The 15,670-nt window shown below is 44.1% G+C and overlaps 1 protein-coding gene across 6 annotated transcripts in view; it reads right to left on the reverse strand.

Annotated features, from left to right (window-relative positions):
- The window catches only part of CD58 (CD58 molecule), a 33,398-nt gene that overhangs the window by 16,628 nt on the left and 1,100 nt on the right, over nucleotides 1-15,670 (reverse strand). For 5 of the 6 annotated variants that reach the window (XR_007889103.1, XM_051615364.1, XM_051615356.1 and 2 more), the window contains exons 2-3: nucleotides 3,026-3,325; nucleotides 1,575-1,829 (exon numbers count right to left, since the gene is read on the reverse strand). Coding sequence is in view for 5 of the 6 variants with exons in the window: in XM_051615364.1 (XP_051471324.1) it covers nucleotides 1,575-1,829; nucleotides 3,026-3,325 (555 nt within the window). In the remaining variant the exon portion in view is untranslated. The remainder of the gene's footprint in view (nucleotides 1-1,574; nucleotides 1,830-3,025; nucleotides 3,326-15,670) is intronic. The other variant, XM_051615385.1, reaches the window with a different exon arrangement.

The following is a 15,670-nucleotide window of genomic DNA, read 5'->3' on the forward strand; positions in this document are numbered from 1 at the left end:
GAGCACAGAGAAGATAGCAGAATTTTCTCCCTTATTCAGGGAGAAAAGTGGGGGTGCAGTGGGCAAGAACTGTATAAAAATCTGTGACACTATGGGTGCGTTTGAAGCACTTCCCCACCAGGAACCACTTCCCCACCGACGACATCGCTGGACCGTGGTGGTAACTATGCTCTTGCTTGCTGTCATCTGTATCTCTGCTTTCTCCTTTCTTTTCTGTCTCTGTTTTCCTCCCTGTCCTGTCCGCTCTAGGGACTTTGCTGTGTTACTCTAATAAAAGTTTGTTGTGCGTGTGACATCTGACCTCGTTTGCGTCTTAATTTCACCATTTGGGATCACCTTTAATAAAAAGTGCCACGTATCCGAATACCGGATCGTGACACTGTCCCAAAGCAATAAGCAACAGCAGGAAAACTCCCCTTTCTCCTTTTTATATGTCTGTGAAAAAGGAAAAGAGGCATGCTCATTGACTCCCTGTCGCAAGCCACTGCCAGGGGGGCTACCGGCTGTCAGGATGCTTTCCTGACTTCCACCCCCCCCAGTTTGAAGGGGTTGTTGAGTAAGACCGAGGGTCACACGTGGCGTTCGCCTCTCACAGAGGAACGGCTGCTGCAGGACCATATTTTAGAGTGGTAGTTAGAATACAACCCCACCATGGCCACAAATTGCTACTGAGACTAATGTTTAGTTAACCAGCTTATTAAGGGTTAACACAAACTGTGGGATTAGGTTTAGGGAAAATGTAAAAATGGCAAATGGCTACCAGGGATATATCAGGGAAGTAATGTGTCCTTTAGGGAGGTAATGCAAAAAGTACTGTGCCCTTAAGGCATTCTCCCTGAGGAAGGGTTGTGGAACTCTTTATATCCTAGTGACCCTCCTGTCCTGTCAGTGTCACTGTCCAGAGCCAATGCGCATCCATGAGCCCTAAATTAGGGTGGTAACTATCAGGGGCAATGTATAACTTGTTGCCCATCCTTCCTGCCTTGTACCTTGTACCACACCTGTTGTTTTGCTTTTGTTTGCCCTTGAGCAGCAGGCCTGTTTTAGTCTGTTAGCTGGGAATAATCAGCAGAAGGCCTTTGCTGACTTAAAAGACATTTTGTTTAGACTTATGTGGGGAAGAACTGTTTCTCACACTCCCACACACACTAGATGAGAAATTGTTTTTCTAATGGCTGCCAGGTGACTCACTTGAAATGACTGCATAATTTCATTCCGGTTCATAGAAAGCAATACAAAGAACACATTAGTCGTAAGCATTAATTGCACAAGGCTAGAAGGTTCAGAAGAGATTTTCTAAGTGCGTCTCCCTCTTTACCATTACTCATTTCAAGTCACACGTTTCGTTCTGTTGGGATCCCCACAAAAAAATGTCTTTCTGGGGGCATCGAACTGTTGACCTCATCCCTTCCACCAACCTTAAACACACTTTTAGCAGACAAATCACTTCTGATGCTTTCTACTCTTAAATTCAACTTCCTGAGAAATAAGTAGAAATCTTACAGTCAAAGTCCATGCTGCTTCCCAAACTAGCCTCTCACTCTGTTGCGTATACAACCTGTCCCATTCATTACCTGTTTCTTCTGTAAAACATTGAGTCAAAGAGATTTCAGAGCTCTTTTCTGTTTGAGAGAATTTAATGACACATGTAGCTTTCTCGGAAGCATCAACACTCTTCTTAGGGATTATAATCTCCTGATTCTGATAAATGGGTTGTATGGTAGTGAACTTCCAAGTATAATCCAGAGGCTGCTGGAAATGTGCTGCACATTTTAACGTAAAGTTATCACCACTGATGTTGCAACTTATTTGAGGTTCTGAAGGGGGATCTAAAAAGGGAGAAAACATTCTGTATTTACTTTGGTTATAAACAACCTTGAATTTTAGCACAGTACGAGGGCTGGAGCAACAAAAGCAGCAGGAGAATGCATAGATAAATGTGTGTGTGTAAGGGGTCTGTGTGTGTGTGTGAGAAAGAAATTAAAGTGGCCCTGTTTGTGATTCCCCAGTTTGAGACTCCTCATGGTTCACTGTCAACGGGACTAATATAGACACTCGTCAAATATATTTCCCAAGACTACTAGTGAAGCTACATAGATCTGCACTAGATGATGCCACAGATATTCAAGCATGTATAATATGCTTGCAGGAGCATCTTTATTAGATATTGTCGTGATCTGCGGCCTATTATATTTCCTTTTTGGAGTGAATTTGACTTATCGGGACCTGCCGAGAGGTCCGCACGCAGCGCTCGCCTCTCAGAGAGGAGCAGTGAACTTCGGCACTGACTTTTCAGGTGAGACACTTGTCCAATGCTTACTAATGCTTCTAATAACAGCAGACAACCCCCAATTAGAATTTACAAACACACGGTTTATTGAGGGGAAAAATAAAACAATTTGGGGCAGGAGACTCAAAGAGGGTAATCAAAAGAAATAGGATCTGTAAAATGTCTTTAAAACACCGAATACCAAGTACTTACATATACCCTAATACTTATATATAGATACACCTTATCATTTACACACCCAGATTAACTATTATTATCTAAGAGGGGAAGAGGAAGGAGGGATATGCCCAACACCTGTCCCGTATAGGGTCGCGGTTTGTGTGGAGGTAAGAAGCAGGAACACCTGAGGGAGAGAAATTATACCCAAATTACAATCCCTTACTTTATTCCTGAGATAGTCCAGGTATTTATGTATTAGGTGCAGATGACTTCTCCTGCAACCCGGTCTTAGAACCCACGGGTGTCGGGAAGAAGTCTCACTGCAGATGGTTGGCAGCAGGCAGGTTCTGCAAGCAGGCAAGGACTGCAGGCAGTCAAGCAATTAATGATGGGCACACAAATTAGATGCCACATTTGAAAATCTGTTAAAAGTGCCTAAGCAATTTAACAACAGACCCAAAGAACAGCCCTCCTTTGTTTCTGTTTGCTTCCCTGACAAACAAGCAATCCCCTTTTTAGCCTTCTGAAAGTGAATATAGTGGTGCAAATTCTTTATGCAGTTCTTCCACTACTTACCTAACACAAAAAGGACAAAAGTTAAGTCATAGTTTTCTTCCACAGTAGCCAAGTAGTGTAACTCATATGTGCCATTGTCACTGCTCTCCAAATTATATATAGTTAAGCACCCATTCTCCTTGTTAAGCAAGCCTCTGTTACGGAGAGAAGGATAATATGTTGCTTCGCTTTCCCCTTCCCATTCAGCCACTTTGTTCTTGTTTCTTTTCCAAGTCATTTCCACTATTCTTCGGTCTATTTTTACTGGAAAAGTAAAATTTTCTCCCACAATGCCAAACACTTCCTCACAGTGGATGTGTGCTACAGAGGAAAAAGAGAAAAAAGTTACTTTAGCAAAATATATATATAAAAAAATAAACTATTGCTTGACTAATGCTGTACACACTGTCAGATAGATTCAGATTTAGACCAGAAGCACACCACAATGTAGCAAAGTAAGGCAGATGTCAGTTAAGAATTACCCAAACCCAGTCTGTCTGCCCAGTCATGTGACAAGTACCACAAAAGAGATCCAGTTTCCACATTACGGTCCCAGGGAGAATTATTGTCCTGATCTTCCTCATTATCCTATGCACCTCTATCCTGAGTATTTTGCTCACTCGAATTAGGTCTCCTGCAAAAAAATCTATCTCAGCATCTTGTTGCAGAATGTCCAGACTGAAGCTCTGGCTGAACAAATAAATGACAATTTTCCCAGCATGAATATTCACGGGATTAGTAAAAGCACATTCTTGACACAAAATCACTACTTGGTTCAAAGAGCCTGCTCTGAAATCATGAGGATGCTAGGAATTTCCCTTGGAAGCATCACTTCAGCAAGTTTCTTTCACAGCCAATGTATGTGAAATGGCTCCAAGCAAGAAATGAGAGCTGTCCAGAAACCTTAACTGCTATCCAGAAACCTGAAATTAAAAAATCCCAAGACTATTGCCATGGCAGATGTGTACATGGACATAGACAAAAACATGTCCTGGTAGGGTCCCATGGGATAAAACCCTGGAGGGCAGAGGGGCCCAAGAGTGCTGGTCATTATGCCTTTCTTTGTGTTCTGTCCTGTTCAGACAGATGTAAACATCTCATTTGCTCCTGCTGCTCCAGTATAAGCATCTTTCCACCTATCTCAATTAACGATTTCCAGAAAAGACAGGAACCCAGGAGCTTCAACATCTGGGAAATGTACCAGAGGTGGAAAAGTGAAATATTACCGGTTGAAAATTACAAGGCCGTTACCAGAGTATGCAGAGATGCAGTTAGGAAAGTACAAGTTTAGCTTGAGTTGACTGTCGCGATCTGCGACCTATTATACCTCCTTTTTGGAGTGAATTTAACTTATCGGGACCTGCCGAGAGATCCGCACGCAGCGCTCGCCTCTCAGAGAGGAGCAGTGAACTTCGGTACTGACTTTTCGGGTGAGACACTTGTTCAATGCTCGCTAGTGTTTCCAATAATAGCAGACAATCCCCAATTAGAATTTACGAACACACGGTTTATTGAGGGGAAAAAATAAAACAATTTGGGGCAGGAGATTCAAGGAGGGTAATTAAAAGACACAGGATCTGTAAAATACCTTTAAAACACCAAATACCAAAAACTTACATATGCTCTAATACTTATATATAGATAGGCCTTATTTACACACCCAGATTAATTATCTATGAGGGGAAGAGGAAGGAGGGATATGCCCGACGCTTGTCCCGTATAGGGTCGCAGTTTGTGTGCAGGTGAGTGAGGCAGGAACACCTTAGGGAGAGAATTGTACCCAAAATACAATCCCATACTTTGTTCCTGAGATGGTCTAGGTACTTAAACAGTAGCTGCAGATGACCTCCCCTGCAACCCAGTCTTAGAACCACAGGTGGCAGGAAGAAGTCTCACTGCACCTGCTCAGCAGCAGGCAGGTACCGCAGGCAACCGCGTTCCGCAAGCAAGGACCGCAGGCAGGCTGGCAGGACCCACAGGCAGACCGGGAACCAGGACTGCAAAAGCCGTGGGCGAGGTGGGACGAACTGGGGCTGCAGGGATTAGCTGGCACTGCAGGTGAAGCGGGAGCTGGGAGTAGCTGGGAGCCCGGCTGCAGGAACTAGCCGGGAGTAGCAGGTACGAACCGGGAGCCGGGACTAGCAGGTAAACAGGAGTGGGAACAGGATCGGGGACTTCTGGCTGGCAGGCACCCCCAAGGCGCAGGTCACCCCCCAAAAGCAAACAGCAGCAGCTTCCGTGTCCATCCAAAAGCGCGCCCAAAGCAGCCCGCACGCTTTCTCTTTTATGGGTCTCCTTTGCTCCCAATTGGCCAGTCTCTTGTTTCTGGGGCTTCTCAGTCAATCAGGCAGGGAGTTTTTCCCGCCACTGCTGGCACCGGGCAGACTTGTGGTTTGCAACATCGTTGCTGTTTTCCCTCCACTGCTCCTGTCTGGCAGCTGGCTACCTCCTCATGGCGTCTGAGCTGTTGTTTTCTGGCAGGGGAGGCAGGCAGGAGAGGGTTTAAAGTGCCTGGTGGAGCAGCCATCTTTAAGCCAATTATGACTGCTGACCTAAAGGGCATATTATGTTCGTGTGAGGAAGGGTCTGGTCCTTCACAGTTGACATTGGCCAAAGTTGTCAAAAAACGTCAAGAAAGGGTTCTTCAGATATGTTAACCACAAGCAGAAGAGAGGAATAATACTGGCCCACTTTTAAACAGGAGAGGTGAACTAGTCACCAACAATGCTGAAAAGGCAGAGGTCCTCAACACCTTCTTCACGTCTGTCTTTACCAGTGCTCTTGGGTCCCAGGCCATAGGAACAGAAGTCCAGGTTGATGCAGACCCTGACCTACTATCAGTGAAGGAAGAGTTGGTGTGTCAACTATTACAGGAGCTTGATCTGTACAAATCAACGGGCCTGGGAGCCATCCACCCTAGGATGCTGAAAGAGCTGGCTGATGTTGTTGCAAAGCTGCTCTCCATAAGCTTTAAGAAGTCACGGAGATCAGGAGATGTCCCTGAAGACTGGAGGAAGACTAATGTCACCCCCATCTATAAGAAGGGTCCAAAGGAGGACCCAGGTAATTATAGACCCATTAGCCTCACTTCAGTCCCTGGGAAAGTCATGGAACAAATCCTCCTGGGGACTCTAACAAGTCAATTGAAGCACATGATTGGGAAAAGCCAACATGGATTTACCACGGACAAACTGTGCTTGACAAACCTGATTGCCTTCTACGACAAAGTAACCTGCTCGGTTGATGTAGGATGCATGGTGGACATTGTCCACCTGGACTTCTCCAAGACTTTTTATACGGTCCCCCACAGACTCCTCCTAAAGAAACTGACTCGTTATGGCCTTGACAAGTGGTCTGTGCGGTGGGTGGGCAACTGGCTGACAGACAATACCCACAGGGTGACAGTAAATAGTTCCTTCTCAAACTGGCAACCAGTCACAAATGGGGTCCCCCAGAGATTGATACTGGGCCCAATGCTGTTTAACATCTGGACGCTGGGATCAAGAGCACCCTGATTAAGTTTGCTGATGACACCAAGATGAGTGGAGAGGATGACACTCCAGAAGGGAGAGCCATTCTCCAGGATGACCTAGACAGGCTGGAGGAGTGGGCTAGCAGGAACCTTCTGAAGCTCAACAGAGAGAAGTGTAAGGTCTTGCCTCTGGCAACACAGAACCCAGGAATGCAGTTCAGACTGGGATCCACCTGGCTGGAGAGCAGTCCTGTGGAAAGCGAACTGGGGGTCTTGGTGAATAACAGGCTCAACATGAGTCAACAGTGTGCTGCTGCAGTAGCAAACAAAGCCAACAGGATGCTGAGCTGCATCAACAAGGGGAGATAAAGCAGAGATAAAGAAGTCATCATCCCACTCTGCTCGGCGCTTGTCAGACCACAACTGGAGCGTTGTGTTCAGTTTTGGTCCCTGCTCTACAAAAAGGATGCGGACATCTCTGGAGAGGGTTCAGAGATGATGAGAGGGCTGGAGGACCTGCCATATGAGGAGAGGCTAAGAAAACTGGGTTTGTTCAGCCTTGAGAAAATAAGGCTATTCCCCCACATTGGACAGTTTTAAGTCTCAGCTCGACAGGGTGCTGAATCATCTCATATAAACGATAGTATTACCTAAAAAGGTTGGACCAGATGATCCTTGAGGTCCCTTCCAACCTGGCATTCTATGATTCTATTATTTGTGTTCAGAGATCACAAGAAGGCAGGATGCTGGGTGAGATGAAACACTGTTTCCACCTGCTAAGTCTCTCTAACAAGAGACTTAAATTTCATAAAGACAATTTCTAGGAGGGCATTTTCCTCAGGAAGTCATCTGTCACTGCTTAGGAACCTATAGTATTCCTAACATGGAAAAAAATTCCCTGCTCTACCCACTGTGAAATTCTCCCTCTCAGTAACCTCAGCTCACAGACACAACCAAGCAGTAGGGGCTTAATATGAGCAGGCCACACTGGCTGTTGACAAGAGCAAGGAAATGTGACTCCCTTCTGGGAGGAAAGCAGCCATATACTGGCGTCTAAGAACACAAGCAGGGACAGCCACCATTGCTCAGCCAACCTCTAATAACTCCCTAAGCCTGGCTGCTGATGCAATTAAAGTCTCCATGTCTTTGCACTCTTTCAGTTAGTCATAAGAGCTAGGCTGGAGTTAAGAGGGCCAGATTGTTTGTTCTTCCAAGCCCAGAAACGAGACTGGCAGAGAACACAGCTATAATAAGTAAAACACTTTTCATTCACAGCTTCTGCTTGGCATGGGCAAGTGCTGCCATCTTCAGCACACTCTCCTCATACTGGTTGGTCAAACAAAGGCTTGGCAGCAAGGACCTGAAGAATTCCTGCCCAAGTACACACAGGGCTCCCAGGAGCAAGAGAGGGAGCGGGTTATCCTTTCAAGGTAATCGTCATCTCCTGTCTAAAACCAGGGTTTGGGACAGTTTTATTTCCCTGCTCCACTGCTCTAGTGAAAATGCAAAGGAACCTCCCACTTGATGCTGTCAGCTTCCTTTTTCAAGGAAATGACACATCATACACAAATGTTTCATAATGTCTCCACCACATATCTTTGAGCTTCTAAAGAAAGCATGTGTAATCATAAGTTTTCTAAATTTCCCCAGAACCTTTCCCCCTCTTTTCTACCTCATTTCATATGGAGACAGATTTCCTATTTCACAGCAGTTAACTTCTCTGCTGTGAGCAAAGAAAGAGAAGCAACAGCCAAACACTTTATCATACACTCTTTTTGGAAGGCTAGAAATACGAACTATGTTCTCTGCTTTCTCCCTCTCTCCTTATTGTAACCTGTTATTCCAAGATAAAGATCACACAACATAGCTCTGCACTAAGGCCTCCAGTAGCCTCTACAGAAACCATTGGACTACCCACTCCTCTACCTCTTTCAAACCACTCCAAATTCCTTCTTACGCCATGTCTTTGTGCTCTACCCTTCCAAACAAATCACATAAAGTGTCACCGATAAAGAGAAGCTAACAAAGTCTCTTCGGCAAACCCACCACCTCATCTCATCTACATCATCTTCTGTTTCCACTTCCCCAGCAGCCAGATACCTTTCCATATGCAGCTTTTTCATCCTACTCAGGCCTCAGAGCCATGGTCAAGTGTTCACTCATCAGCTGAACCATGACAATAGTATGGGTGCATGGATTCAGCTTACAGCAAACAGCAAACCATGAATCTGAGCCTGCTTTGCAGGATGTTAAACTATTTCAGATTTTCTCATGTTTGACAATGACTCAGGTAATGCACATAACCTGGAACTCCATGCCAACTGGATCATGCCTCTGAATACAGAGCTTGGATTTGTAGCCTATAGAAGACAAGGCACAGCCCTCCACTCACAGAGTAACAGGTCACCCATAGAACCTATTTTGCTATACTTTGAGTTTTAATATTCAGCTGAAAAAATCTGACTCTTTTAAGTATTTAAGCAGGCTGAAGGTATCAACATGTTCTGTTTAGACTATGTAAGTAGAATTTAATATTCTATTTACCAGCAATAATTACTTCATTATTACATTTGTCTATCTGATTTGATTTTCTTCACTGTTTTACTTGGTGTTGATGTTAAGGCTTAGTTTTTCCATAGAACTTCTGTAAGCTTTTTATTTTTGATGCTATCACTATCATCTTTTTTGGTCTCAGCTACCTATTTGAAACACATATATGTACTTATCAGGTCTATACAAGGGGAAGTTAGGCTCCCATATTACCACTAAGACGTTATCGTTCCAGCTGTTGAAGCTGGGTGGAAAAGTCCTCACTGATTAGCTCATAGCAAGGAACTGTCTGCCTCAGGAGCTGGGCTTTCAAAATACTGGATTTTTGTACTTTTTTTAAACTTCCCAACTACCCTTTTTTTTTTTTAAATTGTGAATTTCCCCAGCTACAGTAAGCAGCAGAGAGTTACATTCTCTCCAAGCCCTTGGAACCATCAGTTGCAGAGAACCCTGAAATAAACGTTCAGTCCAGAAAGACTATCAAAATATTCACCTGTAGTCCTCTTAATTTCCCCCATAGGCCACTAACATGAGTTGCTTCCCAAACACCACTAAGAAATCACTGAGACCTAGGGTATAAAAGCATAAGCAAAGCTACAGCCAGGAAAGAGACAAGGCAGATGACAGCAAACTGTAGCACATCCTAGGCTGTTGGACGAGAGAATCAGATTTGTGCAGGAATGACTGCAAATCTTAAACGTAACATCAAAAGCCAAGATTTTCACTTGCCTATTTCAGCAAGTTCACAAAGGTGTGTTGCTATTCATGGACAACATGGGGCTGCCTGCATCTACAGAGCTCTACACATCAGCAAAGGCAGGACCTAAGGGTGGTACCCACCAACAAGTGAGGTCACTCCCCACTACAAAATCCATGCCTTTGGTTATATCCTTCAGCACAGGCATAAAAACAGGCAGCATGCCCATGCAAAGGTCACCCAGTCATTCTGAAACTACACCACTGACCAAAAGTGTGTGGGTGATATACCCATTCCTCCCTCTCCTTTGTTTTTGTCTGCCTATTCCTGCAATAAAATAGCCACGCAGAGAGTACGGCTGAAAGTTAACTTGACACACACCCCACCCAAAAAAAAAAACACACGACACCAAATAAACCCACAGAAGGATTGCAAGTCACTCAGATGTGACTTGCTGTGGGAACCCCGATGCTTGTGCACTGGATGGAGAAGAAACAAGTGAGTCGGGAAAGAACTGAGACTGTCCCTTTGCCAGCAGCACAGACTGGGCTTCAAGCGCAGTGACCGCACCCTTCCCCTTGGGGCTGCATTCTGAAAAGAGCTACCAGGAAATGAGGAGGATTGAGTTGCATCCTAAATCAAACACCTCCTGTTTACCCACTTCACTGAGGGTGCCTGCTCTCTCTGGGTTCATAGCCTTAAACCTTCCTAGGATAAAGGTAAAGCCTTCTGAAATGCTGTCAAGAGACAGAGATGCTGCCTTCCTTTTCTCCAGTAACTCCCTAGTCAAACCACATGTTCAAGACATTTTGCTGTGTTAAAGAGATAAAATGCACAGTCAACTCAAGAAGAGCCTAAAAACTTCTTACCAGTGTTTTGACCAGACCGTTGGGCCCAGCTGCATTATAATTCACTCATACAAACTGGCACAGCCTGAAGGGGAGGGAGAAAGAGCACACTCAACTGCACAGCTCACTGAAGTGTATGGTAGAGTTATCAGTGCTTGGGTATGCGACTTTCAGAATGACTAGGTGGATCCCAGCAGAGCTTATGTACAAGCAAGGTGCAGAAAGCTTAGCTATGACAAGGACTAGGCAATCCTAGACACCTCCAGGGAAAGAAGCTGATGAATGGGGAAAACAGAGGATGAAAACATCAGCTCCTCAGCAACAGTGGTGCCACATGAGCTGACTTTGACACCAGAATTGTGTGGAAGCGCAAATCTCCAAGTTTCATAAGTGTAGTTCCAAAGATTTTTATTTTTTTTTACAATACATAGAATTTTCATTTCCTCTGCCCTGTTCCCACTTACATCTCTCTTCAATTTGCTAAAACTTGCAGACCTCTCTAGCTCCCTCCACCCTGCTTGCTGCCCAAGCCTCTTCCATTTTCCTCGTCCTCTGATTACTTGCCCAGCCTTATTCTTCCTAGTACTTGCCATGGTCATTGCTACCATGCACTTGTGTACTAGGTCTGATTGGGATGGAGATAATTTTCTTCATAGAAACCTGTATGGTGCTGTGGTTTAGATCTGAGACCAAAACAGCACTGAGAACACACCAATGTCTTACCTATTGCTGAACAGTGCTTGAGCATCAAGACCTTCTCTCTTTCTCCTACTGCTCAACCCTGGGAGCAGGCTGGAGACGGGCAAGAGATTGAGAGGGGACACAGGCATGAAGCTGACCCCAAAAGACCAAAGAGATATCCCCTACCACATGTCATGTGTTGCCTTTCGGGGAAAGGCGTGACGACCTGGTTCAAGAACGGCACGGCGGCCAACCCCAGGCCGCTCGGTCCATCAGCTCACAGACACCAATGTGGTGGATGGCAAATGGCGTTTATTAGTGTTTACCACGGTGTTTATATGAGTTAGGTCTGTGGTGTCACTTCCGTCTGCTTACATCGTGAACTAAGTGCTATTGGCTATTAGGAGAGGGGCCTTATCTTTCCGTACAGCGCGAAATCTTCCGGCCGCCGGACCCTAACTACCCACAGTCATGCTCAGTAATAAAAATGATGGGAACGAGTTTTTCCAAAGTAGCCATTGCTCAGAGAGGTCTGCTGATTGGAAGTCTGCTGCCTCATTAAATTGTCTTTATCTGGACCCACAAGTTTTTCTTGCTTTTTGAGCTCCTGATTCTCTATCCCATCTTGCAGAGGGGTAGTGAGTGAGTGACAGAGTTGGGCTTCAGAACTTGTTTCCAGATCTCGACTGACCTCTGACTCTCCTGTGAGCCAGGAGGATCTGGTTCACAACAATCCACCCAAAATCCTTGTGTCTTTGCCTTTGAATTAAGCCCAGAATCTATCCTTAATCCAAAATTTGTATCTCAGGCCTGTTTCTTCAAAGGTCTGAAATGGAAGCTCTGAGCCTAGTGCAGTGCGTATCTCAGCATGAATACTGATTGTGCAGCTCTGGCAAATTTTCTTAAGCTTTAAAACTTTTTATATCCATGTAACTCTGAGGAGATGCCTCTAAATAAACTTCCCATTAGAAGTATCTGCTGGGCTGTATTTCCAAGTTGGAAAAGATACTCCTCTCTCTGGATGTGGCACCTTCTTGATTTTGGTATTTTCTTTTTGCCAAAAAATTCCTTTAGGTTAGTTCAGGTAAGTGTATTCATTTAATACTAAACAAACATCAACAAAATTATTCCATCTCTAACAAGTCTGGCTGTTCATACACTGGGATACAGGTACAAGAAAAAGCTTCAGAAAGTTACTGTGAGGTAGAATAGCATCGCTGCCTTTCAGGTACTGTGGTACAGCAGCCAACACATTGGTCAACCTGTACTCGCACCTCTCTCATACTTGGTTGTGTTGCCCTCGTTAACAGCAAGGGGCAACTTCTGATGTAACAGCCTAGATACACAGAATACGATTAGCAAACTTACGCCTACTTACAGCTTGTGTCATCATGCTGAATTAAGTAGAGAGTTTTCACTGCTGCTAAGCAAATCCCATGTAGTTCGTCATGCTGCTTCCTACCACCCATCTAGCACAAACCTGAATTCACCTCCAACATTCCTATCACTTGGATAATAAGGCAGCCTTTCAATCCAAGGATGTTAGCTTTATATCATCCCTCTGCCTCCCAAGCCTCAGTCCCCAGAACTTACCTCTGAGGAGCATTATGACTTTATTCATAACCATAGAACTATACAATGGCTTGAGTTGGAAAGGCCAACAAAGTTCAATCTAGTTCCAACACCCCTGCGTGGGCAGTTCTGCTTGTAACAAATGGCACAAACAGAGGACACAGAGAAGCACTATTCTTGACCTGTGGCAATACCAGATTACATGCACTCCAAATTACAACCTATGTCTCTTCCAAACCCTGTAACACCCAGATAGCCTACAGCCACCCCACCCTGCACACAGACCATACAGTCTCATGAGACTGTAAACTCATAGGAGGACCAATAAAAAAAGGACAAATCCATATACATGATAAAACCTTTTTTTGATAAACACCTTTAACCACGCTGCAAACTCTCAACATGAGTCTGTCCATGTAAGCCAGAGATGATCCTGGCTTTCTAAGGACTTAAAACACATTAAGCCATGAAACTACCAGAAACACTTTTCACTCTAGTGTTCATCCTGTAGTGTTAAATATCAATGGCAAAAAAAAATAGGTTCCTTTTGGTTTTAATGTAACAGCCACAGCTCTGGAGGCAAATATTTATCAAGAATTTATAAGCAAGGGGCAGAGGATTTATTTTTTTTTCTCCTCTGTGAGAAATTCAGAAATTCCTCTATTTACTCAGAGAAGGCAACACAATCAAGTGTTGGCTTCATACAGATGAGTAGCAAAAATTTTTCCACTCGTGCCATTTAAAACCATGTTTAACAATTCTATTAGCAGCTACCAAACTAAACACATGCTACGATCAACCTGTATTTATTAGGAGGTCATATTTCCACCTATTTGTCCCCATGTGATGTGGTTCCCATGACATCTCTCATGGACTGGGAAGACATAGGAAAAAAAAATCTGAGCACTCCTGGTATTCTTATGAACATCAGAACATAGAAGGGAGCATATTTCTACGAGTAGAGAAAGAAAGGGGGGGAACTTTAAAATAACCCCCCCACACCCCAAACTTTAAAACTGCCTAAAAACAAAAAGCCACATTTAAGGTAAGTTTGGTAACTGTGTTGGTCACCTTCAGAGGAAGTCAGAAAGAAAACATGAGATTGTTAACAACATCTGTCAGCCCATGCTCAGTATCGTATATGGTAATTTCTGCTCTTAGGTGAACCTGGTCATCTCCCCATAAACCAATTTTTTAAAAATAAGCTGAATTGGAAAATTAAGCATTAAGGAACTCATCAAAATAGGCAAGAACTAGAAGGCAGCAATACTGCTCAAAAATAAGATTACGCTCAGACCACTGAAAGAGCTCTCTGGCTTTCAGATGAGCCTCACTACAGACACAGAATGCTTCTAGGTGCTCTAGTTCTCCCATCTGGCTTACCTCCTTCTTCCTTTGGGGTGGTGGGAGAGCAAAGATCTGTGAGTCCTTCAATAAACTGACTTCTTTTTCCACTCCCATACAACCTCTAGGATCCCAAAACTGAACAGAGTTTTGGCTTGAATTTCCAGCGACTGAAGGAACATGGTCTTAGGAGGTCTAAAATCAAAGCCCTTTGGAGCCTCAATGCAACCTTTACACTTTAAGCACCATATTTGAAAGTCTGAGGTTTTATCAGACAAAAGCCTGGCCTGGCAGGGCACTGTGCAAAGTGTAGTGAGTAGGGATTCTGAAGGTGTCAAAGCTACGCTGCAGCTTCTGTGTGTCACAGTTTGCCACAGGAGAACAAAGCAACATGTCTTCTGGATGGATAATGCTATGTGCTTCTCTCTCCCTCCCATTTCCAAACGTTCAAGGGCATGAGATGGGGACGGGTGCAGTGTTTTGAATTCAGGTGGAGAAGCGGGGAGGCAGGGAAGGCAGGGATTCAGGACAGGAAGGCTGATAAAGGATAATGATCTATCTACCCATGGCATCCTGATGTTTACAACATCAGTTTTGCATGGCTAGAAACCTGCATGCCAAGTCAAACTGCTACTGATTACTTTATGCATTTGGGAAGATCAATCTGACCTTTAGAGTCTTAATTTTCTCATATAGAGATGAGAGATTTTATTTAGCTTGATAAAATTAACATAAGAACATTTACACGTAAGCCACAACACATGCGATAGCAATAACGCAAGCATACAAACAAACACATTGTGTGAAATCTTGCCGATTTAGTTTAAGGAACAACAGTAAATAGTTTGTATCCCCAATCTTCTACCCTAATCAAACACCAAAATCAAAGTTTTATAGAAAGGAAAAGACAACAGAGCTAGTTAACTTTCTTGTTAAAAGATGCTATTATGATATCCAGCCACAACTACGCTCTCCAAATGCCAAGTTACCGTTGTCTCTCCCATTCAGCTGTTTGTTGTTTGGAACCTGAAATCTTATTTCCTGAATAACTCTACAGCACAGAGTAGCAGCGGCAAGCCAACTTACACACAGTGCCTTCACGTGCACAAAGAGTTACAAGAGGATATGCTATTAATCATGCATTCCTAACAGTCATTTAGAACTATCTGAAAAAGCACTGCAGGTGAGATGAAGAAATGGCATCTAAGGCTGAACACAAGCAGACTCATGCAGGTCCTCCTCACACACCCAGTTCCAACACTTTCTTAGAGCATTGGCTACAGAACAGGATGTCACCATCTTAATCAAACAAAGCTAGCTGAAGCTTTCTGGAACGGTATGGGAGGAAATGGTCAGGGAGTTGTTCTATAACACTCAGAAGAATTAGCTGTTTAAAGCCTTCAGGAAAAGGAAGAGGACACTGCCCTTTTTTGAAAAAGGGATGCAACAGGTCCTGTTTTAGGCCCACCCAGGAAACTCCCAAAGCAACTAAGAAGTCACTG

Source organism: Apus apus, chromosome 1, assembly GCF_020740795.1.
Source record: "Apus apus isolate bApuApu2 chromosome 1, bApuApu2.pri.cur, whole genome shotgun sequence".
NCBI lineage: Eukaryota > Metazoa > Chordata > Aves > Apodiformes > Apodidae > Apus > Apus apus.